General features: G+C 43.1%; 1 protein-coding gene across 2 annotated transcripts in view; it reads right to left on the bottom strand.

Moving 5' to 3' along the window:
- Nucleotides 1-1,493: 1,493 nt before the first annotated feature.
- Nucleotides 1,494-26,276, bottom strand: part of MALT1 (MALT1 paracaspase) — a 61,410-nt gene continuing 36,627 nt past the window's right edge. For both annotated transcript variants that reach the window (XM_061131204.1, XM_061131205.1), the window contains 8 exons: nt 22,206-22,409; nt 13,734-13,911; nt 12,997-13,071; nt 12,218-12,345; nt 7,797-7,946; nt 7,286-7,443; nt 5,755-5,880; nt 1,494-4,108 (listed from right to left, as the gene is read on the bottom strand). In XM_061131204.1, the coding sequence (XP_060987187.1) occupies nt 3,668-4,108; nt 5,755-5,880; nt 7,286-7,443; nt 7,797-7,946; nt 12,218-12,345; nt 12,997-13,071; nt 13,734-13,911; nt 22,206-22,409 (1,460 nt within the window). In that variant the 3' untranslated portion in view covers nt 1,494-3,667. The remainder of the gene's footprint in view (nt 4,109-5,754; nt 5,881-7,285; nt 7,444-7,796; nt 7,947-12,217; nt 12,346-12,996; nt 13,072-13,733; nt 13,912-22,205; nt 22,410-26,276) is intronic.

Below are 26,276 nucleotides of genomic sequence, written 5' to 3'. Positions count from 1 at the left end.
GGCGCCGGTGTGGGCACTGCCTCAGGGCGGGGGGCAGCCTTGTCAGGTGGGCAGCTGCCGGCAGCACGCCCGCGGTCACCAGCCCGTGTCGGGGTGGCAGCAGGTGCCCGGGCAGCTCGGTCCACGCCCAGGCACCACGGGTGGAGGCTGAGGGTGGGGGCTCCAAGGAGCCAGATCTCCCAGATCCTCCCACGAGTGGCACCCGCATGGTGTGCCCGGGCCCTGCGCCAAGGAAGCTGGCCGAGCCTAGGGAGGGCTGGGGCGATGGGGGCCCGACGGCTTCCTCCCGGCTCCTGACTGGTCACCCACAAGGGCAGCAGCGGCCTGAGGTGGCCCTGCACGCAGACGCCGGGCGCGTGGCGGACTCGTCTGGGGTTGGCTGAGCCTGTTGGTGCCTGTGCCTCAGGCACGGGGGTCTCTCTGAAGCCCTCCGCCCGGGCTGGTTTGAGAATCGGGGGCCCTGGAGACCCCCAGGCAGCTGAGCCCGGGCTCAGCGTCGACCTTGGGCACGCTCATGTCCTCCGGACCAGATGTGAAACCTGGGGGTCTGGGTCCCGCAAGGGCCCTTCCGTCCCCTCATGGCCCCGCGGTCCTCCCTGGGGCTGTAGCTTCTGGGCCGAGGTCTCGGGAGCCCGGCCCCAGGCTCACTGGGGCCCCGAGACCTGAGGCACGTGGTCAGAGAGCTAGCTCCCAGGCAGCCCCGGCAACCCTAGCCACGCCCCTTTGAAGAGACATTTCGGAGGCCGGCTGCCCCCCACTCTGTGGCCCGGCCGGGAACAGGCCTCTGTCCCCTCATTGGTCATCGGCAGGAGGCTGGCCACACAGCTCAGGTGAGCAGGACACCGTGAACATCTTCCTTCTCCTTCCTCACTGCATTCTGTGGGGACATTCGTCTCAGCCTACGGATAAATCAGCGCTGATGTCGCCCCACCGTTACAGTTGCTGCTGCCCCGGCCCGCGCCCTGGTCACCTGTGTTGGTGACATCTGCCAACAAGGGTCCAGGGCATAACCAAGGGGAAAGCTGGTCCTGAGGGTCACTTTAAGACATGGACACTTCATGGGTCAGGCCTGAGATGTGTGGAGTCAGCAGACAGCAGCTAGGATGGCTCTCAGACCAGTAAGGCCGGCCTCAGGCCGACTGGGGTTCTGACTGCTAAAGAAGACCCTCCGACAGAAAGGATGCTGGCAGCAGACACGGCTGTTGACGGGACTCTGGGCTTGAAGCGTCCAACTCGCTGGCAACGTTGGTTAATGAGATGGGTGTCTGGGTCAGTTCAGCCTGGATCCTGGATTCATCAGCGTCTCCATCAGCGTTTCCCCTGGTTCCTAACATGCTTACAATCTCTTCACCCATCCCCACGGGCCTGCTTCCGGGGTGGGCTCACCTGGCCTTCCCCAACAAGCATACTTGATCTTCCCGGTGGGAATGCCGCCGCAGGCCCTGAAACCAGGCTACTTCCCGGGACCACAACAAGGTCAGGTGACCCCAAAGTGTAAAATCCAGTTTTAATTCATTGTTAATCGGCTATACCCCAATACAAGATAAAAAAGTTAAACAAAATATGTTAATGGTAGCTTTTCTCTTTATGAACAGGATCCTCACTCACGATTCTGTGTGAATCTGCCAGTTTACTTACTTATGGTTTGTTTATAATCCCCAAATCAATACTTGCAGCCCGTTGATGACCATTCACGGACGTGTGCAGACTGGTGGTGCGCTGATCTCCCCGATGTGCGTGTTCTCAGCTGAGGAGAAATGAGACAGTGCCCTGCCTTCTTGCTTCAGCTCTCCTGCAGACGTGACCTCTGAAGGCAGGGGAAGGCAGTGCAGGGTGAGCTCTGCCTCTGGGGCCCGCCGGGTGGGTCTGGATCCCGACACCGGCCCGTTAGCTGGGGGGCCTCAGCCAAGTCACTTAATACTTCTGAACCTCGTTTTTTTAATACAGCAAAACAAATCTACCAGGACAAATTGTTTTTAGGAGTTAAGGTTATAGTCTATTTGAGATATGTATATGTGTAAAACACACACACTCCCCCTAGGAGCAGTCCTCTGTATTCACTAATTTAGTATTCATAGCAACACTGTAGAATATTACTACTGTGAATAACAATATAACTTATATATGACTTGTTAAATCAATCTGCATTCCTGGGATAAATCTCACTTGCTCATGGTGTGTGACCCTTTTTATACGTTGCTAGACTTAGTTTGCTAGTACTTTGATGATTTTGTGTCTATAGTCATAATAGCTATTGCCCTACAGTTTTCCTGTGACGTTTCTGGTTTTGTATTACAATATGCTTTTGAACTGTTATGTTGGAGAAGACTCTTGAGAGTCCCTTGGACAGCAAGGAGATCAAACCAGTGAATCCTAAAGGAAATAAACTTCTAACATTCTTTGGAAGGACTCATGTTGAAGCTGAAGCTCCAATATGCTGGCCACCTGATGCAAACAGCCAACTCATTGGAAAGGATCCTGATGATGGGAAAGATTGAAGGCAGGAGGAGAAGGGGATGACAGAGGACAAGATTGTTGGATGGCATCACCGACTCAATGGACATGAGTTTGAACAAACTCCGGGAGATGGTGAAGGACAGGGAAGCCTGGTGTGCTGCTGTCCATGGCGTCGCAAAGAGTCTTCCCTCCTCTTCTACTTTTGGAAGTTTACAAAGGATTGGTGCTCCTTCTTTAAATGTCTGTAGAATAGAGCAGTGAAGACATCTAGGCCTGTAATTTTCTTTGGGGATGTCTTAAAATTACTAATTCAACCTTTTATTTTTACTGCCAGCTGCTTTTTAAACTTCCTTTTTGTAGAACCAAAGGTGATTATCTCCTAACACCAGTAAAATTCAATGAGAAAATACATGTTATCAAGGAAGTCAGGTCCAGGGTTTGTAAGATTCAGGTAAACAGCTACCAAATTATCCAGTAGCAATATTATCCTGCTGCCTAAAGCTTTACCACAGACAAACATTTCATTACTTCTCCTGTGCTTTCATGACCTTATGAATTAAGAAATAAGACATTGCAGCCTGTTCTACAAAGATTTATACACAAACTTAACTAGTATTTGTAGCAAAGTCCTATAATCACAAGCTAAAGTTCATGTGCTTCTAGATTATACACAGACATTCTTATTTACATGTCTTTAAGTCTATCTACAGAAATCATACCTGTCTCAGAACCTGTCAGGAAGGCAATGTGTAGTGGAATAAACACGGCAATAGAAACCTGGAGATCTCAGCTCTAACTTAAATAAGATGCCTCAGTCTGTTTCTCCCACTGACAAAAATTAGGTTAAGCCTGATGATCACCAAGGTCCTTGTCCTGGTTCGAGAAATACACTGACTTATCCTACAGTAATGCCGTTCCCACTGTTCTTACTTCAGAGTGGTCAAGATGAAAACACTGTTATGTACACAAACATATACACGCCCATACTTCATACTTATAGAACAAATCAACCCATCCACAAAATCTTAAGAGGAGGTCTGTAGTTAAATAATTCCAACATCTCAAAGTCCTGAGTTTGCCATGAAATGCCTGTCAACTAATTTTGTCTTGCTACATGTATATCTATTTGCTTTCCCCTAATATCTCACTTTATGTAAGTACTGTTGGATGAGACAGCTATTAATTACGAGAACTTTCAAGAACAAAGAAGTCACTTTTCAGAAATTCTAAGACCATCAGAGAAAGTGAACGGCATTTCATCAGTCGTCTCTACTGGCACGTTGCTTCTGCCAAACTGACACGAGTAATGGTGGCTGTGATGGCTTGAAATGAAGGCGTCCGCAGTCCGGCTGCAGCGACAGCCGTCTGACGGCAGCACGCTGCTCGAGCCGCTGAGGTGCGAGTGGTAAGCGCCGGAGAAGGAGCCGCGGGGCGGGCGGTAGCGGGCCGCCCCCGCGGGGCCGGCGGCAGGGCCGCGGTAGGGGCCGTCACACATGACGCACGTCTGGAAGCGCGTCTTGCTCCCCGAGCCCCGGTGGATGTCGAGTTTCGCGATGAGCGGCTTTCCAACATTCACCTCCCGCTTTTCCTCTACGGTGTCTTCCAGTCCCGAGTACTGATACGACAGGCAGACCGTGAAGACCAGATGTTCCTGGGGAGGAGGAGAGATGAGGTTTGTCCTTTTCATCAACCAGGGGAGTATATCAGCTTTAGGATACCATTCACACACACACATCCAGACAAAACCACACAGCAGCCAAAAACACCCAGTCTCACTCTCCTTTCCCAGGTTCCAGACCCTCAAAGTAGCCTTTACGTTTTCCTTATACTAAGAAAGGCTAGCTAGAACCAGCTTCCATTTTCCTCATCCCATATATTGAATTAGTATAGACAGAATCACAGAGATCTTGTATTACATTCCCAATGAACAGTGAAGACATATTTTTTCAAGCAGCGGGGCTTGGAAAACTCTCTTTCCCTATTACTGGAGACGGGTGTGACCTTTTAATGAAACAGTAATCAGCTTTATGGGACCTCCCTGGTGGTGCAGTGGACGGGCGTCTGCCTGCCTGTGCAGGGGATGCTGGTTCAGTCCCTGGTCAGAAGGTCCCACGTGCTGAGGAGCAAATAAGCCCGTGCCTGCAACTACCGGGCCCATGCTCTAGAGCCTGCGGGCCGCAACCACCAAGCCCCCAGGCGGCAGTCACTGAAGCTGTGAGCTGCGCCTGCTGAAGCCCGTGCGCCTAGAGCCTGTGCTCTGCCACAAGAGATGCCAGCTCAGTGAGAAGCCCAAGCAACGCAAGCAGGAGCAGCCCCGCTCCCTGCAACTAGAGGAACACCCACGCTCAGCCACGAAGACCCAGCATGGCCCCCCCCCCCCAAAATCAGCTTCACACTGAGGTAAAAAATTTAGCTGTTTTTAAAATATCATAAAGTAATAACCCACAATCACAAGTGGAGACGTACACCTGAATCGGAGAATGGACTGAAGTTCAAAGACGCATGGAGAGTGTCGGCCGACTAGCCGTGAACAGGGTGTGGCAGGTTGATGCCCGCCGCCCTGGTGTGACTGTCAGTAGTACTCACGTCACACCCCAAGGTTTGGCTAAGGCCTCCCAGGGTCATGCAGCTCTAAATAAAACTCGAGTCTGGCAAGAATATGGTTCTATTGCAAAGCTCAACCCTATAGACCATGAAAATCAGGTAGTTTCTCATGTGTAAGGTCAACGAGAAATGAAAAAAGATCAAAATAAATTCCCATTCTAATTTGTTACGTTCTGCAGAAAGTCATCGAGCTAGGAAATGCTTATTTGAAAATGCTAAGGTATTTACAAGTAGACTATGCTCTTTGTCTCTAACTTTTTAATAACATGGAGGGTAATGACATGCACTCTCATACACAAATAAACCCTCAGGCCATTATTAAGGACAGAATGCAAAATGCGAAAAAGGTCACTGATGAGACTTGCTGTATAGCCGTTCTCTCTGCTTCAACTTAATATGGAATGAAGCAGCACATCTCTGGACCAATACACGGTTCACAGGCACAAATGCATCTTCACTTTCATAAAAGTTTTCCTTCTGCTTAGTCGCTCTTTGCGACCCGATGGACTGTAGCCCACCACATTCCTCTGTCCATGGGATTCTCCAGGCAAGAATACTCGGGTGGCTTGCCATGCCCTCCTCCAGGGGATCTACCCAACCCAGGGGCTGAACCCAGGTCTTCTGCATTGCAGGTGGATTCTTTACCATCTGAGCCACCAGGGAAGTCCAGTTATAAATAGGAAAAGTGGTAACCTTTAATTTCTGCAGTGAGCTGAGTCTCGTGTACAGGCAGTGCTTGGGAAGCTCCTTTGATACTAAATAGCTGCCAGTCTCTTCGGGGGTCCCTTTATTTGCATCTTTGGGATCAATATCTAGGTCCTGTGAAAACCAGAAAACGTTATTAATGAAGTCAGTGGAAGTCACAACATCACCTGTGACCATGAGACATCTTAACAGGCGCTGCTCTCTGATGAACTGTGCTCTGAGTAGGTCGTGTCCAACTCTGTGCACCCCTACAGACGGCAGCCCACCAGGCTCCCCCGTCCCTGGGATTCTCCAGACAAGAATACTGGAGTGGGTTGCCATTTCCTTCTCCAATGCATGAAAGTGAGAAGTGAAAGTGAAGTCGTATCCGACTCTTAGCGACCCCATGGACTGCAGCCTACCAGGCTCCTCCGTTCATGGGTTTTTCCAGGCAAGAGTACTTACTGGAGTGGGGTGCCATTGCCTTCTCCAAGGTAAACCCTACCCAGGGCTAAAGAAATAATGAAGATAACATTCTAGAATCACCATAATAATAAACAGAATTCTAAATTCTTCACCGATACACTTTAAGAAGTTAGCTCTGGAAGGATAGTTCCTTTCAGACTGTTTCTGCAAACACTTTGAAGAAGCGTCCTCAAGTTTCCTTTAAGTTTGGGCCCCATGAGCGTTTGGCTCCTGGACTCCCTCCCTCCTTAGTCATCCTCTGGGGAAGGTGCAGGTGGGTTTATGTGACTCGTATATTTAACAGGAATAAATGGACATGCCAAAGGCAGCTTCCCTCTCCCCGCTTTTTCTTCCTTTACAGCCAACTGCTGCCAAGAGCAAGAGATCTGCACTGTGACTCGAGAGCAGCCTTCAGGCTTGGCCGCTCCACCATCCGGGGCCCCATCCTGGCCAGGGCTGCCAGGACTGCGGGATGGATCCGTCTAATTCTGGGGTCAGTGCAGACCGCAGGCTCTCACGCTGAGCACTGCCCTCCATGAAGCCTTGATCAGAAGCAAGGGAGACGTTCTGGGTTGTGTGCCTTACTCTGTGCTTACGTCTCAACGTCCTGCAACGGTGCAGGAAAAGAGATTTTGTCTGGTGGCTCCTTTAGGCCAAAACAAAATGAGTATCATATCTCAGGGTTTGGAAAGAGCTAGGTTTCTATTCCAATACACTACTACAGTTTGACGAGTATGACTCCTGCTGTTGCAGTAACTATTTCGGGGAATGTTTTTAAGAAGAGATTAATTCTGGACATATGGTGTAACATGTTTTATTCCTTGATATGTGAAATACTATTTAGGATAAGAGAAATTAAAGGCTTATTTCCTGGGTGAACTTAAGACATTCCTAAATTTAACATATTTAAGTTATTTTGGCGATTAGTTTTTAAATATTATGAGTATTATTAAATACAAATATTTTTATATATATGTATACATACTTTAATCATAACCTTTTAAGTTTTCAAAAATTAGTCTTTAGTGAGGCTATACCATTATAGTTTAAATAAAAGAAAAAAGTAGAGACTTACAAGTGGAAAGTCGGTAACATAGGCATCGCACATTAATATATCAGGCGGTTTGTGCACTATACTCGTATAGATTATCATGACGTTAGAAAACTCGGCTGCAAATCCCAGTTGAATCTGAACACCACACTGAAATTTAAGACACATGCTTTCTGGAAGCTCTGAAAAAGAATAATAAAAACTTACATAAATAATTACTTAAAGAATTTTTGGTGAGTTTTCTGATGATAAGCAGCAAACAAATATTCTTTATGGGGCAAAATACTATTAGAGCTATTTCTGTCGCTTAAAAATGTTACAGGAAACTCCCTGGAGGCCCAGTGGTTCCAACTCTTGTGCTTTCACTGCCGAGCACCTGGGTTCAATCCCCGGTTAGGGACTAAGATCCTACTCACTAGGCTAAAACATTCACAGCAAAGTTTGGAGGAAAGCTGTGAATTCAGAGGGAAAGACGGCTTCATAGTTTTACATGAACATATAATAGGAAGAGAGCATAAAAAAGACTTTACGGTACCGTGCGCCTTGGCCCACTGGAGGTTTCGCACCAGAGACTCTGCGGAATGTGCTGTTCCCTGGATTGGGTCCGTAAGGGCTCTCTTTTCAGATAAGCTACTTCGAATCTCTAGCGCCTGCTTGCCTTTGGTAAGGTGACATTTACCCATATCTAAAAGATAAGACGTGAATATTATGTTTAAGACCACATTGTTTCATTTCGGCCAGAACCTCCTACAAATCAGGTTATATTCTCAACATCACTTATTCACTCCAGACACCTACCAAGCACCTACTATGTGCCAGGCATGGTTCCAAGTGCTAAGGATATGGTGTGAGCAAACAGATAAAAGTACTGGACCAGCTCACTTCTAAAGGCCCCTTTCTGGCTGTTATCTTCTATAATTCTATTGATGAGTCCCTAATATGCTAAGCCTTGAAATTCACAAAGAAGTGAAAGTATATTTCTTTACTGTAAAAGCAGTCAGGATTTATGTGTACTCTGTGGAGAAATACGTTCAGTTAAATGACTACACAGCTAAGAGAAAGTTAAAATATCATGCTGTCTTTATCTCAGATTTCTTTTTTAGAAAAGAAATAACATGTTAAAACAAACAATGTTAAAACACCATTACTGTCTCCCCAACTCAAAGTAACCAAAGTACTGTGTATATTCTTACACATATTGTAATTTTTACTCATGTAGATACTGGTAAATAGTACGTGTCAATGTTTTAGGTTTTGAACTTACTAAAAATGTTACACACGTGCTTTTCTAAAACACTGTTTTCATGCAACATGATTTAAGACATGAATACTGACAAATCTCAATTTAAATTTATAAAACGATACTACATTCCTTTGCATAAATACATTACAAAAAATTCATTCTATTTCTGTAAATATTATTAATGAAAATAAATTAATACTATCTGGTCTTGGAAAGTAGTTTCTTATCTGGGAAAACAGACATAAAACTCTAAGACTTTATCCCTTTTACTCAGAAAGAGATTCCAAATGTTTATCTTTCATGAATAACAGTAAGGTCAGAGAGAGAGAGGGAAGTTACAAAACAACTAAATTAAAATAAGGGCTTCCCTGGTGGTTCAGATGGTAAAGAATCTGCCTGCAATGCAGGAGACCTGGGTTCAATCCCTGGGTTTGGGAAGATCCCCTGGAGTGGGGCATGGCAACCCATTCTAGTATTCTTGCCTGGAGAATCCCCATGGACAGAGGAGCTTGGTGGGCCCCAGTCCATGGGATCACAAAGAATTGGACACAACTGAGCGACTAAGCACACAAATTAAAATATTCCTACTTTTTGCAGACATATAAACTCAATTAAAACTATGTTAGAAGCAAATCAAGGGAATGATAAACAAGATTGAGAAGGATACACACGCTAGTAAAGTAATGCTCAAAATTTTCCAAGCCAGGCTTCAACAGTACATCAACCGTGAACTTCCAGATGTTCAAGCTGGTTTTAGAAAAGGCAGAGGAACCAGAGATCAAATTGCCGACATCTGTTGGATTATTGAAAAAACAAGAGAGTTCCAAAAAAACATCTGTTTCTGCTTTATTGACTATGCCAAAGCCTTTGACTGTGTGGATTACAACAAACTGTGGAAAATTCTTAAAGAGACTGGGAATACCAGACCACCTGACCTGACTCTTGAGAAATCTGTATGCAGGTCAGGAAGCAACAGTTAGAACTGGACATGGAACAACAGACTGGTTCCAAATAGGAAAAGGGGTATGTCAAGGCTGTATATTGTCACCCTGCTTATTTAACTTATACACAGAGTACATCATGAGAAAAGCTGGGCTGGATGAAGCAAAAGCTGGAATCAAGATTGTCGGGAGAAATATCAATAACCTCAGATATGCAGATGACACCACACTTATGGCAGAAAGTGAAAAAGAACTAAAGAGCCTCTTGATGAAAGTGAAAGAGGAGAGTGATAAAGCTGGCTTAAAACTCAACATTCAGAAAACTAAAATCATGGCATCTGGTCCCATGTTTGCCAAATCATGGCAACAGTGGAAACAGTGGGGAAACAGTGGAAACAGTGACAGACCTTATTTTTTTGGGCTCCAGAATCACTGCAGATGGTGACTGCAGCCATGAAATTAAAAGACGCTTACTCCTTGGAAGAAAAGCTATGACCAACTTAGACAGCATATTAAAAAACAGATAATTACTTGTCCGTCTAATCAAAGCTATGGTTTTTCCAGTAGTCATGTATGGGTGTCAGAGTTGGACTATAAAGAAAGCTGAGCACTGAAGAATTGATGCTTTTGAACTATGGTGTTGGAGAAGATTCTTGAGAGTCTCTTGGACTGCAAGGAGATCCAACCAGTCCACCCTAAAGGAGTCCTGGGTGTTCATTAGAAGGACTGATGTTGAAGCTGAAACGCCACCTGATACGAAGAACTGACTCATTTGAAAAGACCCTGATGCTGGGAAAGACTGAAGGCAGGAGAAGGGGACAACAGAGGATGAGATGCTTATGGCATCACCAACTTGATGGACATGAGTTTGAGCAAGCTCCGGGAGTTGGTGATGGACAGGGAGGCCTGCCGTGCTGTGGTTCATGGGGTCGCAAAGAGTCAGACACAACTGAGTGACTAAACTGAACCGAACTCCATGAAAGAGGGGCAAGGAAAGAGAGAGGGAACATATAACTGGATATAGGTTACTGTCAAAGTCTGAGATTCATGCTGGACATCTAACTCACAATAAAAACTGTCAGAAGTATGTTCCAAGGGACTTATTAAAAAGTATATCACTAATTGAATAAATCTTTTCTTCTAGCAGATTGTGGAGTTTTATAGAGCAAGATGGCATTTGGGTACCTTAAATGCCATATTGCCAGAACTAGATAGGAAAGAATTTACCTTGCAATTTCAAGCAACTTAATAATGCTGTTTGAAGTAGAAAAACCAAAATCTGGGGTCCCAGATTGATAGCAGGAACCTTATAACAGCAACCAATTTATTTCCTATTTTGTTTCACTGGCACAACAATTGAAACTGGAAAGGTGGTTTTTCTCCTCAACTGTTTGGCCTATGATCTTTGAAAACTTAAAAGTATTCAGAATAAATTAGCCTGAAGAATTCAAAGTTCAAATGTATAATAAAGTATAAATAAAAATATAATCCAGAAGTTCAAATATACTGGGATGCCATTTATTGACAGAACAACAGGTGGGTGAACTGGTGCTTTTTATTAAGTTTTAAGATAGGACAGATTAAAATTAGAATAAAACATTTTAGAGTCTTGGGAGCATGTTCACAGATCTCACTTTGAAAATAACTGACACTCCAAAGGCTTTTTTTTTAGGCACCGGAACTTTGTCTTCAAATGAGAACTTTAAATAGAAGCCCACACAATATGTAAAACAGGTAAAAGCAGAACTTCTTTGGTTGAAGAAAGAGGGTCAGAGCCCTGGCTGTCTACACTGAAGGGGAAAGTAGTGAAGTCAAGCGATCCAGCTAAGGGATTACACTGATAAAAACATGAAAATAAGTGAATGTGACTAATGAGCGGGTCGTGGAACTATTCAGATGCCATCTCTGGAATATCCATGAAGCTCCATTTTCTAGGGAGCCAGTTTGCAAAAGAACTGCCTTCTCTTTAATGTGACTTATGAGCTTCCCCGGTGGCTCAGATGGTAAAGAGTCTGCCTGCAATGTGGAGACCTGGGCTCGATTCCTGGGTCAGGAACATCCCTTGGAGAAAGGAATGGCAACCCACTCCAGTCTTCTTTCCTGGAGAATTCCACAGACAGAGGAGCCTGGAAGGTACAGCCCATGGGGTGGTGAAAAGTCGGACAGGACTGAGCAACTAATGGTGTTAAAAAAGAGACACGTTGATCTGCTGCTGTGAGAGGTGCTTCTTCAGGGAGTGACATTAGCCCAGCGCTGTGCCAGGCAGCAAACGAAAGAACAGAAGGAGTGGAAGAGCCACGTGGTGGCAGACCTCTAGGATCCTGTCCTTAAAGCAGAATCTCAAACTCCCAAATTCGTCAAAGGAAAAAAAAAAAAAAAGAACCCAGCCTTTTCCCGCAGGGCCTTGAAATTTCTATAAAGTTGCATCTGTTTGACCCTGAAAGAAAATGCTCATTGGACAACTTTTTTTCTCTTTTTTGCAAATAAGCAGACTGGGTGGCATCAGGCATTAATGTATTGAAACAAGGTAAGGAGTTTTGAGGATTCAACTTTATTTATTTCACAATCATGTCTGGGCTCAGCCTTGCAGGTCAAAGTAATGCTACACTAATGCATACAGCTAAGCCAGTAAGGAAAGAAGCACTCTTATGAACATTATATAAACTATTTCATTGTTCCATGAAATAGATACTAATTCCAAACCCAAATAATGACTGTAGGATTAAAATACTCAGAGAACCATAAGTAGCTTTCTCTTTAGTTTTATTTTACCTTCTGCAACTTCATCCAGTAACACAGTAATTTTCTTTTCTTCTAATAACCTATCCTTTAAAAACTTCATGAAGATTCCATTTGCTAACCCAGAATGCTGTATTTCAAAAGCTTCTGCTCCTTGACACCTGAAAAGAAAGACATTAAAAAAAAAAGCAAACACTTGGCCCATGAAGCTTCTATAAAAACTAATGAGTCTCATATACCACCTTGCCTCTCACATGACATCTTAATTAAAGAGTTGACCTTTAAGCAAGAATTAAGTGCTTTGAGGCTTAGTAAAAAAATGCCAAGCTCTAAAGTGCTGAGGTCAATTATTTAAAACTTTGTATTAAGAATATTGAGGCAAATTTATGCCTAGATGGCTATGGATATTTCTAGGCTTCTAATCTACAATCAAAAAGAAGTCACTGGGCTTCCCTGATGGCTCAGTGGTAAACAATTCACTTGCTGAGGCAGGAGACACGGGTTTGATCCCTGATCTGGGAAGATCCCACGTGCTGCGGAGCAGCTAAGCGTGTGCGCCGCAAGTCCTGAGCCTGTGCTCTCGAGCCTGGAGCCGCACCTACTGAGCCCGCCCCAGAGCCCGCACTCTGCAACGAGAAGGCACCATTGAGGAGCCACCCACCGCAACTAGAGAGTAGCCCCCGCTTGCCACAACTTGGGAAAAGCCTGTGTGGCATCGAAGAGCCAGGACAGTAAAAAAACCCACAGAAACCCTGTTGTATCAAAAAAAAAGTCATCAAAGAATGACGGAATCCCCAGCATCAAAGTCTCACGTGGCATATCCAAAGACGATATTGGCGGTGACTCTCAGGGCGTCCAGGATTGGGATGGTATCGTCATAGTCATTTCTGTTTAAAAGGCAGAAGAGGAAAAGGACAGATACAAATACAAAAAGTTAAAATGGCATTCTTAAAAGAGCACAAATAATAATACAGTGAAAATATGTATTATACTATTCTGTAACACATAAAGGAACTTTGAACCTATCACTTTCAATTATCTAGTTACCTATGTATTTACCAAAAGTAATCCAGGACTCCCCAATGACTGAGACAGCAGAGAATCACCCCCTTTTTCTTGTTAGCTTTTAAAACTGGAATTACATTTGAACTCGGGCGTTGGATTTTGATTGCTAAAAGCCGAGCAAGCAAAAAGTTGCTAAGGGCCCCCACTCTTTTGAGTTTTGATTCTGCTGATTCCTGGAGGAACAGCTGCAGGGCTTGTAGAAGACATTCTGAAGGCAGTCTGAGGGGCTGTATCTTTTCTAGTATGAGTGAGTACCCATGCCCTTTTGTTCATCACTTCTATTCTAGAGCAGGCAGGAAAAAGTTAAAAACACATAGAGAAAATGTTTTTTCTAGTTTTCTTCTTAATCAGTCTCACTCTACAATCTAAAATTCACCAACTCTAAGTGTTCGAAGGCTTCATGGGTGTGCCATTAGATCTAACTTGTCGAGGCTGATGTTTAACTGACATTAACAGGCTCCCGTGTGAGGACTGGACCGTCTACCTCTTCCTGCACATGTCCAGCAGGAACACGTTGAGTCCGGTCTCCTTTTCTTGCATCAGTTTCAGGATATTCTGTACACACAGACAGTTTTCAGACCTATATGGATTTGGAGCATCCACAGGGACCATAAAGCTGTTCCCGAAGTTCTCATATCCATGTCCTGCGTAATACAACAGCCCTGAAAAGCAAGAAAGGAGAAACTGCAATCTGAGTAGGCAGCACTCTAAAACAAAACCACGACTTACTTTCTTGACATGAATGCGTACTTATTTAAGAGAGATGCAACTACAAACACATTCAAGTGTTAACCGAATTTGCCTTGAAAATTACTTTGGCAACAGTCTTCGTTTAAGTACTGAATTTTAAACCAACATCAGGATGCTATCCTGTGCAACTAGAGAAGCAAGCCAGAAAGAGAAATACCAGATGATATCACTTATATGTGGAATCTAAAACGTACAAATGAGCCTACCTATGAAACAGGAACAGGGACGCAGAGACTAGACTGGTGGTTGCCAAGGGGCTGGGGTGTGTGTGAAGGGTTGGACTGGGAGTCTGTGATTAACAGATACAAACTGGAACATACGGGATGGAAAAACAAGGTCCTACTGAACGGCACAGAGAACTATAGTCAGTAACCTCTGATAAACCGTAATGGAAAGAATGTGAAAAAGCAAGCATATATATACACATATAACTGAGTCACTTTGCTATACAGCAGTAATTAACATACTATAATTCAACCACAGTATGTCAGAGATTTGTAAAAAAGATGCTCCTCTGAAGTGCATTTCAATTCATGAAAGTGACACATCTGTAACCAATGGTATAACATGGAATGCAATTTCACCTCAGGATGTTTAAAAACAAACAAGACTGAGGACTCCTGTGACTCATCTGTGATCTCCGAACCCAGGAGCTCCTTCAGCCAGGGCGCTCTCCCCTTTATCTGTGTGTTCCCGGCACACTTCAGTTCAGTGAGTGTTTAACAGATGAAAGGACAAACGCAATTCAGAGGGACAGCCGCTGCCACGCCAGGTGTAAGAAATTCCACAGCATTTCCTTACAACATCAGTAAGGTTAGAAAAATATCCATGTAGCTTTTTCTAGGCAGAGAAGGGAAATCTCATTTCATGGATTGCTATTTTTGTTATGCAGGTATAAATATCATTTATTTTCTATAGTCTGAATTAAACTAAAATTCATGTTAGTTTTAATGTTCGCAGATGAGTTATTATTTCTTTATTGAGAAATGGTACTATAAAAAAACATACTAAACAACTCTAAACACCTTCTTGAAAAGAAGTTTGTTTTTGTTCTTAAAAAAAAAATCAGTATGGGCTTTCTTGTTATTCCAATTTGATAGGAATACTTGTGAAGACATAGTCCCCCTAAGCCTGCAATCTCTAGCGCCCACTGATTCTGCTCTGTCAATATTCTGAAGTGATGACTTCATTGTGTAGTATTCTACAGTAAACAGTAAAAAGGCATTTAGAAGGAGAACAAACAAAAAAGCTAATTCTTTATAGCTGCAGCCCCCAAGCCCCAGCAAGAACGTGGTTTTTAGCAGCAAAGAAAACTTGCTTCCTTTGGTCCCACAGGGCAGGATCCAGGTTGTCGACTTTTCCTGACTTCCTATTTAAATAAGAAAAATGGTTCTTTCATACGTATCATTCTGGGTAAAAAAATGACAAAATGGACACACACCGGTTTATTCACTGTGGGTGTTCATCACCATGTAGGTGGCAAGGACGATGAGAAAGAAATGAACACAGAGCTCCTGGCCCTGAGGGTCTTACAGCTCATTCGAGCACGCTCATGTAATCAGTGATACAAAGAAAAGTCTGCATATAATTAAACAGCACACATCACGGGATTAGAGCAACGCTGTACATGATGTATAAAGTGCCAAGGGGAGCACCAGCATGAGGGGAAGCAATGACAGGTGGTCCTGAGAGAAAGGGAACAGTCTGGAAAGGCAGGGAGGAAGGAAGGTGCGTTATAGGCAGCGGGAACAGAGACAAACAAGGCTTGGCCCCGGAAGGACAGCTAACAGAAAGGAGACCAGCCTGGAAAGGAATTAAATTATCACTGTAAATCAAAGTGTTTAGAAAATCACGACACAGTGGGTTTAATTAGCAAAGCGATGAAAATCCAAGTAAGTGAAAAGATAACCCACAGAATGGGAGAACATGTCCGCATAGACAGATAAGTATTTGTGAGAACAAATTATATATCTACAAGGACATTGTATCCAGAATATATGAAGAACTCTTCAACAATAAAAAGAATTTTAAAATGCACAGGGGACTTGAATAAATGTTTCTTCAAAGAGAATATACAAATGGCAAATAAGCACATAAGATGATGCTCAATATTACTAACCATTAGGGAAATGCAAAACAAAACAATGAGATACCACTTCACACTTATTATGATGGCTGTAATCAAAAAGACGTGAACCAAGGCTGAAAGGTAGAGAAAGTGGAAACCTCGTTTGCTTCTGGCAGGAATATACAATAGCACAGGCCCACTGGAATCAGGCGGTTCCTCAGAAAGCAAAACTTAGCATTCTGTGACCCAGAAACTCCACTCCAAGGTAAATGTCCAGGGAAACTGAAAACACGTGTCCACGCAATGTTCACAGCAGCACTAGTTCTAATATCTAAATAGTGGAAAATGGTTAAATGTCCATTTGCTGATCAATTAATAAAATGTTCTAAATCCACACAATGGATGATTAACTAGTCACAAAAATAGCGCTACAACACAGAGGAAGCTTGGATGCACCATGCCAGAAGTGACCGAAGCCAGACCCAGAAGGATGCATAGGGAGTGATTCCATTCATAGGAGAGTCCTTGGGAGACAAATCCAGAGGCAGCAAGCGGGTTGCTGCTGTCAGGAGTCTGGGGTCAGGAGGACTGAGGAGGGACCGCCAGTGGATACGGGGCTTCTCTGGGGGCCGATGACAACGTTCTGGAGTGAGCTGACTGAACGGCTCTGTGTGGACACTGAAAGCCACTGAACTGGAACCTGCAGTGCAGCACGGGGCGCTCAGCTGGGGGCTCTGGTGACCTGGAGCAGTGGGACCGCGGGGCCGGGAGGGAGGTCCGGCAGGGAGGGGGGTCAGTGTACACAGAGCCGATCATCACTGCATAGCAAAAACTAACACAACGTGGGAAATAACTATAGTTCAATAGAAATGTTCATAAAACAAGAAGACCTGTATACTTTAAAAGTGCAAGATTTACACTGTCCAGGATTCAAAATCTGACTCCACTCCCTGTCCGTCTCTTTCCTGCTTCCAGAGCAAGACACACTTATTTGTAACCTCCATGGCCCCGCTCAAGTCACTCTCTCCTTTCCATCTACCCAAATCTTCGCCATGGCTCAGGCTTATCTCAGGTTCAGACCCTGGGTGCTTCTGAACACATTTCAGCCCTACCCTGCTGGGAAATCCTACAGCAGCCTTGACACTTCAAATCACACACGGGCTTTCATGGACATTTACAGTTCTGTGTAGATGCAGTTTCTTTGATAAAAGTAACTGTAATAGACATTAATTTTTTTACATTTGCATGGCATTTTCATGATTTTCAAAGCACCTTCATGAATATAATCAGATTTTAACCTGTAGCAATTTTTAAATGACCTACTTTATAGGTGAGAAAATCAAATTTTAAAACATTAAATAATTTGCTTAAAATCATATAGCTGATAGGTATTTGTATTCCATACACAGCGTTTCTCCGGTCCTATTATATTAGGGGGCTTATAATTTCCTCAGATGGTAAAGAATCTGCCTGCAATGCAGGAGAGACCCAGCTTCGATCCCTGGGTTGAGAAGATGCCCAGGAGAAGGGAATGGCTACCCACTCCAGTATTCTTGCCTGGAGAATCCCATGGACAGAGGAGCCTAGTGGGCTCCCATTGTGTCATTTAATACATCTGGCTTAAGAAGGCTTGACTTGGGAGAAAAAGCAACTTCAAGGGAGGGAGGGTTTAGCTTCTATCATCCAGGTAAAGCTAAGTGTGGTCCAGTGTTTCAGTGCTGTATGCCCAGGTTTGCAATCACTGAAATTAAGGCATTGACAACAAAATATCTTTTCTCCACCACAGAGCAATTCATGGAAAATGTAATAAGCATTTTGTATCAAAGTCTACACACAAATTATACTGCAGGAGGTTAAGCATTTTTATGTAAAATAACTAGGCCAAATCACTGTATTTTAAAAATTTCATCTCTAGTACCATTTGTACATTTAAACCACTTTCATTACTCAAGGATAGAAGGACAAAACGGATCTCTTTTAAAATGTCAAAGAATTCAATGGGGTTAGAAATAAAACCTTGTAAAATATTAGATCTTTTAGAAATGTTATTTCTTGGGAATATGATTTCCAAGGGTACAGTCTGTCAGAGATTTTTATTTTTTGTCTACAGAGAAAACAAACGCTTCAATGGAGGACTTTCCCACTTGAGTGGCGCTGCCCTGCACTTGGCACAAGGCTTTTTTTTTTTTAGTTCTCCCACTTTATTGCTACCAGCCCATCTCCCTCCACCCTCGTGCACACATGCTCCATCATGTGACCCCATGGACTGCAGCCCGCCAGGCTCCTCTGGCCATGGACTTTTCCAGACAAGAATACTGGAGTGGGTTGCCATTTCCTTCTCCAGGCACAGGGCTTTTATTAGAACATGAGCATCGCCTCTGCCAGCGACCTTCAGAGCGGTTACCACCTAGTATCAGGCACTGCTGGAAGCAAGTGCTTTACTTCAATAATCTCACAGGCTGCTCACAAGCACCTCATCATCATAATGAGGTAGGAAATGTTATCGCCTCCTTCTTACAGATGCGAAAGCTGAGGCACTGAGCCGTTCACAGCTCACCTGCAGTCACGAGACTACCAAGGGGTGTTCCCAGAAGTGCGGGGCCAGCGGGATCAGCCGCTGCGCCAGGTTATACTGTCTCCTTACAATCTTCTGCTGGCTTTCGAGTTAACGTTACTCTCAGAAGATAAAAAATGCCGCTGTACTGGTTTTTCCATGACCTCACCATACCATTTCTTTAAAAACTCCGTTTTTCCCTCCAATGAAATCTTAGGCTGAACCTTAATAAATAAGAGATAAGAGCTGGTTTCTCTATTGAGGTTTGAAGTGGAATGTTATCCAAATCCCCTATCTATTGGTGAAGGAAAATCTGAATTCAGGAAACTACGACAACAACGGCTACAGTGTTTTGAGGCTTTAGCATGCCAGACACATGGGCGGTTATTTTATCTTAACTTATCCTGTAACAACCGCATTAACTTAGTCTATCCATTGTATACATCCTTTCTGGCTTAGGAAAGCGAAGTAACTTGGTCACAGACACACAGCGAGTAAGCAGAAAACACAGACCGCTGAGCCCAGGGTTGGTGACTCTTGGCTCTGCTGCTTAACCCCCGAGCTACGCTGACGCGAGTGACTCCAGTGTGAGTGAGGCTTTGACCCTGTGCTAGCCAGGTTCCTTTAACCCCCTTTTCTGTCGAAGCACAGCTCAGCTGCAGCAAGTGATGAATGCAGAGAAGTGTTAGGTGGGGTGGACACTGAGCCAAGGAGTTACTCTCCATCCTGGTTTATCTACATAACTGAAATCTTTATCCTTATTATCTTCAAGGATAGGTAACAAATAGGTCAGTTATTCCTGTTTTTAGATTGTGTTTTTAATGCTTATATATGTTTAAAAATCGGATTACATATGTTCTGTTCTGCTAATTTTTATTTCCTTCACAAACCCAGGGCAATATAATACAGAAGGGCATAAACTTGAGTGCCCATGCTGTCCACGCTGACGCTGCTCTTCTGAAACTCCTGTGGCTCTGGCTCTGCCTCCCCTGCCCCCCAAAGTACTCCTGGTCCCCGGGGCTGCCAGCTGGGCGTGAGGGCACAGCCCAGGGGACATGCCTATGCCCTCTGGCCTCTGCCACATTACATTGAAAGCAGAGGTGTCAGGGTTTGGGATATTCACAATACTTCAAAATATAATGCAGTCACCCTGTTAAGACATGAATCAGTAGTATTTAAACATTTTTCTAGCTTTTTGAAAAAAAAAAATTTATTTATTTTTATTTGGCTGCACCAAACCTTTGTTGTGGCATGTGGGATCTAGTTCCCTGACTTGGGATCGAACCCGGGCCTCTTTATTCTATATTTCAAGTTGATGTTTTTATTTTGGGGCAAAGCTTCAGTATCAGATAAACTCTTCTTGCCAGAACTTTTAATATTTCTGGTTCTCAAGTTTGCAGGGGCAATTAAAAGGTTTGATCTATTTAAGTTTTGATTTAAAAAGCTAAAAAGGATTTAAAGTCAAGGTGATAATGCTAATAAGAAATGAGAGTAAATAATCAAATTCATAATTCTTCATATAATTCCCTGTTAAAATACTTCACCAATCTCAAAACTCAAATTGGTAAATATTTTTTCCTTGCATTTAATTACTTCTGGGAAACTTTTAGAAGCCTTTTTCTGTTTAAGCCATCTATGCACTTAACAACTGAGATAAATTATGTAATATAAAATTAACCAACCAACCACCTTATTAGAGACTAAAACTATAAACCAAGTAGCACAGAGGCACATTTGTATTGCATATTCTATCATTTTCATTAGAAAAATGGATTCTCAGAGTCATTACTTTATATACTCATAAATTAAGATTATGTTATTAAAACATCAGAATAATGTTGAAGTTCCAAATCTGACAGATTTACTTTGCTGATTCACTTGCGTAGCAATTATAATCCTTATTACTTAAGAAGAAACTCATTTAAAACTCAAGATTTTAAGATTTTCCCCCATCCTATATACAGTAATGTGCTAAATCTTGAAAGAAATTAGCTTTTTTTTCCATTAAAAATTCTACTTTGACTATCTTTGTTTCTTTGTTGTTAGGTGTCTAATGATTTATGATGTCTATCTTCTTTGTGAATTGTACCTTTTATCATTAAAAAAATTCATCTTTGTTTATTAAAAAAAACTCTACTTTGAGAACCTTTAGCAATTCTATCGTTTGCCTCATCGTATTAGTCTAATTAGAAGTAAAAAGGCTAAATAAAGGAATTATTGAAGTAAAGTAACTGGAAAGATATAGAAGCCAAATCAACTTGGTTAAGCAGTGGCATCCTGACAGCAGGTCTGGAAATGTCACTTTCCTGGCAGCTGGATGTTATTACACGACATTGCAGGGAGCACACCTCTGAGAAATACGGCTCAGACAGGGACAGCTGGCTGTCCCATCCTTGTGGCGACGCCCATCAAAAGAAAATCACCAAAGAAACGGCTTATTACTGACAGCATACTCTCTCTTTAAAGAATCTTTACCATAAATGTAGTGTTCTTAATATATTTAAATGAAAGAATGAGAAAAAACATTAAAAAAATTTACTGTTAGTATTTTTGTGGAGGTCCATCTTTAACCTGGGCTTCCCTAGTAGCTCAGATGGTAAACAATCTGCCTGCAAGGCAGGAGACCTGGGTTCGATCCCTGGGTCAGGAAGATCCTCTGGAGAAGGAAATGGTTACTCAATCCAGTATTCTTGACTGGAGAGTTCCATGGACAGAGGAGCCTGGAGGGCTAAAGTCTGCTGCTGCTAAGTCACTTCAGTCGTGTCCGACTCTGTGCGACCCCATAGACGGCAGCCCACCAGGCTCCCCTGTCCCTGGGATTCTCCAGGCAAGAACACTAGAGTGGGTTGCCCTTTCCTTCGCCAATGCATGTAAGTGAAAAGTGAAAGTGAAGTTGCTCAGTTGTGTCTGACTCTTAGCGACCTCATGGACTGCAGCCTACCAGGCTCCTCTGTCCATGGGATTTTCCAGGCAAGAGTACTGGAGTGGGGTGCCATTGTCTTCTCCGGGGCTATAGTCTATTGGATTGCAAAGACTCGGACACAAGTGAGCAATTAACACTTTCATCTTTAACTGTGTCTGGGTAGACCTTAACTTATTGATTGTTCTCATGTGTCTCACTCACCATATATTTCCTTGTTAAATTTTAGTTCCCACTAAAAGGCCAGAAAATACCATGCAACAGTTAGAAAACGGAAGCAAACATGTGGAATGTACATTTGGGTACAACTTTTTATACTCCAAACACACACACACACACACACATATTAGTCTTTTACATATATGAATACACAATTTGCTATCTGGTCACTGAACTTTACTGTAGCTCTTGTAGTCAATGAAACAAAATCACACAAGATAGATTAAGAATTCTACTAAGAACAATATTGTTTTGAGACATGAAAGTAAAGACATCAAGTTAACTAGTCATATGGAATAAGGAATGAAGATCAAATCCATCTTTTATTACAAGAATAAAACTTTTCAACAGTCCATTTGCCATGCCTTTCTCTGTTTTTCAACCTAACTTGTACAACAAAAAGACAAAGGGATAATTACAAAAGTGAAGATGATAAGTATCTTACCATAGACTCCTTTGTCTAAAAGCAGTAAAAATTCATCCACGGCGTTACGCATCTCATATTCAGTAAGATCCAACAGTGAAACGACTTTGAAATCTAGCTGTCTTAACAAGTTGGTCAGTTCATACACATCCACCAAAGGAGCTTTAAGCTTGGGATGCTCCCAATAATTCATATTTCCTATCAAGAGAGCAACCTTGTCTTTTGCTGTTTAAAAAAAAAAAAAGAAGAGGAGGGGGAGACATTTAAAGGAGGATATAAAAAGTAAAAATAAAACTCAATAAAAAGAATGCCTTATTACAAATAAGATTTCATTATTTCATTTAATTTAAAGCTATCACTTTACATAGTAGACCAATGCACTCTACTGAGGAATACAGAAACTGGTGAGTCAAACAACTGAGATTAAACTTAACTGATACTTTGGGAAATCAGGCAAAGGATATTAGTTGTACATGGATTGTAACAGTAACTAACATTACAGTAACACTTTTACTGACTTATGACAGAAGGAAAGAATGCTCAGTATAGACATTTAGAGCAAATTTAAATAATGTTTGGAATTGGGTTCCCATCAAATTAAGTTCTATTCTGCTGATAACGGAAGAGGCCAGAAACAAAAGAAATACCGAAACAAGGGACCGGGAGAATCCCATCAGAGCAGGTAAGGGGAAATACCAAAGGCAGAAAAGCCGGAGTTTAACAAACACTGCATTTTCTATTTTCTGTTGCTGTACTGTCTCCTCTTAGTTCTTAAAAAAAACCTCCCATTTGGGTGAGATGTGGCTGCCTCAGGGCAGTGTGAAGAGTTTTTGTATGACTATCTTAGCAGTTCATTTTCTGACCTTAGTGAACTGAGGCTTTGCTAAAGACGTGGTCTCATACAGAGAACTTTTCTGTCGTAAGGGGCAAAAAGATCCCTGTTCTACATGCTCAGTGATGTCCAAATCTTTGCGACCCATCATCTGCAGCCGCGCCAGACTCCTCTGTCCACTGGTTTCTCCAGGCAAGAATACTAGAGTGTGTTGCCATTTCCTCCTCTGAGTGATCTTCCCAACCCAGGGATTAAACCCACATCTGCTGCATTGGCAGGCGATTCTTTAACTATTGAACCACCTGGGAAGCCTAAAAAGATGCTTTAAAAGTACCTGCGCCTTTAGAAGTATCAGCTGGCTTTATCTGGTATACAGTTTGTCCAAAAGGGTTGTGGAAGGCTGAGCATGGTCTAGTGCTTAAGAGGTCTTCAGAACTGTACTCTTGCTAGCGGGGTGGAGTTAAAGTAAAGACTTGAGACTGCGGATGATACCAAAAATCTGAGGTTCCTCTCGAGGGCTGGCAGTGGGGTGTGATACCAAAAACCTGAGGTTCCTCTCGAGGGCTGGCAGTGGGGTGTGCCCAGCACACACTGGGGTCTAAATCTGCGATGGAAACAGCAGGGGGCAGCGGAGCAGGTGTAACAGGAGAGTGTGGCAGCCCCGGCTGGCCGGCTGGAGAGCTGGCCGGGGCTTGGTGACCAACCTCCGTCACAAAGTGCTAAGTAGATTACTTATAAATGAACATGAAACAGGCACACAGTGCTAACTCAACATTACAATATGTGATCTGATTTCAGGTCTTTAAGATGACTAATGTCACCAAAAATCTCTTTGGAATTTCTTCCTTTTCCACACTAAGGTCGAGGGTTAAACAAGGTCTGGAGAAAAATTAGCACCAACTCAAAGACAGTGACTCCCTCAAAGTGGCAAAATACTGCACTTTGTGAGAAGACTCAAATACTTTTTTTTTTGGCCTCACCATGCAGCTTGCGCGTTCTTAGTTCCCCCGCCAGGGACTGAACCCTGGGCCCTCGGCAGTGAGAGTGTGGAGTCCTAACCACTGGACTGCCAGAGAATTTCCCTTGTCTGGTATCTTTGTTCTATATTCACATTTTCAGAGATACCTTGCAAACTGTCTATTCTTATGAGTATCCACATTAAAAAAAGAATGAAACAACACTTAAGCCACATTTCTGATTCAAAGTCACTTTAAGTCCTGTACAAATGATAATCTCTTCTCCTATCCCAAAGAAAAGGCCAGTTTTCAAGACTATTTTAATAAACAGGCAAATTCAGACATAAAGCCTCTACTGTCTTTCATTTTAAAACTCAAAAAAAAAAAAAAGTTGAGAATACTCAGGGTGGATTTCAATTAGGAGGCAGTATAAGATTTATTATCACTTATATTTCCTTTTTTTTTGGGAAAGTTTCTTCTTAAATAAACTAGAAATGTACTGTTACACTAATTTACCCACTATATACCAGGACGTTAGCTGGCTAATCCACAGAAATATTTCAGAGCATTGTTTTCTGAGCCCATTAACCCTATCAGAGTTCAGAGCCAATCTTAATATACTGATGGACTCAGACTCGGTTCAGTCTGCTCCTCAGCGAGGGGAGCTGGAGACTGGGGTTCCGGGCTTTCACCATTACAGCCCCAACCAGGGGCTTCCCAGTGACCGTCTTGGAGTAAAGCGTCTGTGCTGCACAGTGGATTTCTTGGTGTGATATTGTGACAAATTAGTATATGTCCTACACTGGGATACTGTGACAATTTAGTATATATCTTACACTGGGATATTATGACAATTTAGTATATGTCCTACACTAAGTTCTACTGGCAGAAAAAAGTTACGAGATATGTAACTGAAAAAAATCACTGGGGTCTTTAGAGGGGAGGAGCAGTTGTTAGACTAAGCATAGAGGCTGCTTCTGCTGAGGTCACTGCTTTTGCCATCTGTTTGGGAAGGACACTTGTACAGTACAGAGATGCAAGGGTTTAGCCACTTGAGAACCGTGGGCTTAAAGTCTATGCATCAATACTTGACCAGAACTCTTCAAAAACTTTTCCCAGTGACAATGTGGGATCTTCATTCCCTGACCAGGGATCAAAACTGCACCTCCTGTGTTGAAAGTGCAGAGTCTTAACCAACAGACCTCCAGGGAGTCCCCCAGTGATAATTGTTAACAGTTCCTAAAATGTTTTGGAGCATCTTCTTGAGTTTGGTAATAAAGATGATGGATCAGTAACTTACCTTGCCCACTCTACTTGCAAAACAGTTCCTGAATGATAGTTGAACTGGGGTGGATTTAAAACAGAGAAGTAGACTGCAGTGGCCGAAATAGGAGATGACAAAGTCTGGTTCCAGGAATTAGCAGCAGAAAGGGAAAGAAAAAGTCAGAGATATGACAGAGAAAGAAACAGTAAAATTTGAAGTTGAGGAGATAAGAGTGAGGAATCAAAGAAAACTTCAAAATAACAACTATATAAGCAACTTATGATGGGTTTTCAAGTGATTAAAAATAAATGAAACTTTCTGTAGAAAAACATTTACTGTAAGAGCCACCCACAGTTTCTTGAACACATACCATTCACTGGAAAAAGGGAACATAAACACCAGTTGATTAAGCAACAGAATAAAAACCACTTCAGAAGGGTATTTTAACTGTATGATCCTAGATATCTTCTAAAGCTTAATGAAATGTATTGTTTAAAAACCGGTACAAGTTACACCATTAATTCCATGTCTGATTATTCTAATGGTGTGCTACTCATTTCATCCAAAGATGAGTTAATGTTTATAAGTGAGTGGAAAAGGACCTGGCACACACTGAGTGCTCCATCAGCATCTGTTAAATAGCGAGCCTCTGGTCGTCTATCGGCGACTGAGCACCGACAGCAGGTCTGAGTGAACAGACAGTCCTTGTTGGTCCCATGCATCACGTCTTCGCCTTTCTATGTCCTTCAAAGTAAAGTCCCAGCTCCTCAGTCTGATGACAGAGCCATTCCTATTCTAGCCCAGGCTGCCTTTCTGGCTGTGGTAAGAGACGGCCCCCGAGGGTAGCCCCTCACGGTTCCCTGCCTTTACGCAGTGTGGCCCCTCACCCTGCCCCCCGTCCCGGCTCCAAGTCTGGGCTGCCCTGTGACTCTCTCTCAACTAATGCAGTGGGACACTCTGCCAGTTCTGGGTCTAAACCTTAAGAAGTCCTGAGAGCTTCCAGTTTGGGGACTCAGGCACTGTGCAAAGAAAGTGAATTA

The sequence above is a fragment of the Dama dama genome, chromosome 27, assembly GCF_033118175.1.
Source record: "Dama dama isolate Ldn47 chromosome 27, ASM3311817v1, whole genome shotgun sequence".
NCBI lineage: Eukaryota > Metazoa > Chordata > Mammalia > Artiodactyla > Cervidae > Dama > Dama dama.
Note: the sequence above shows the minus strand (reverse complement) of the source record. Positions and strands in the feature narration are given on the sequence as shown.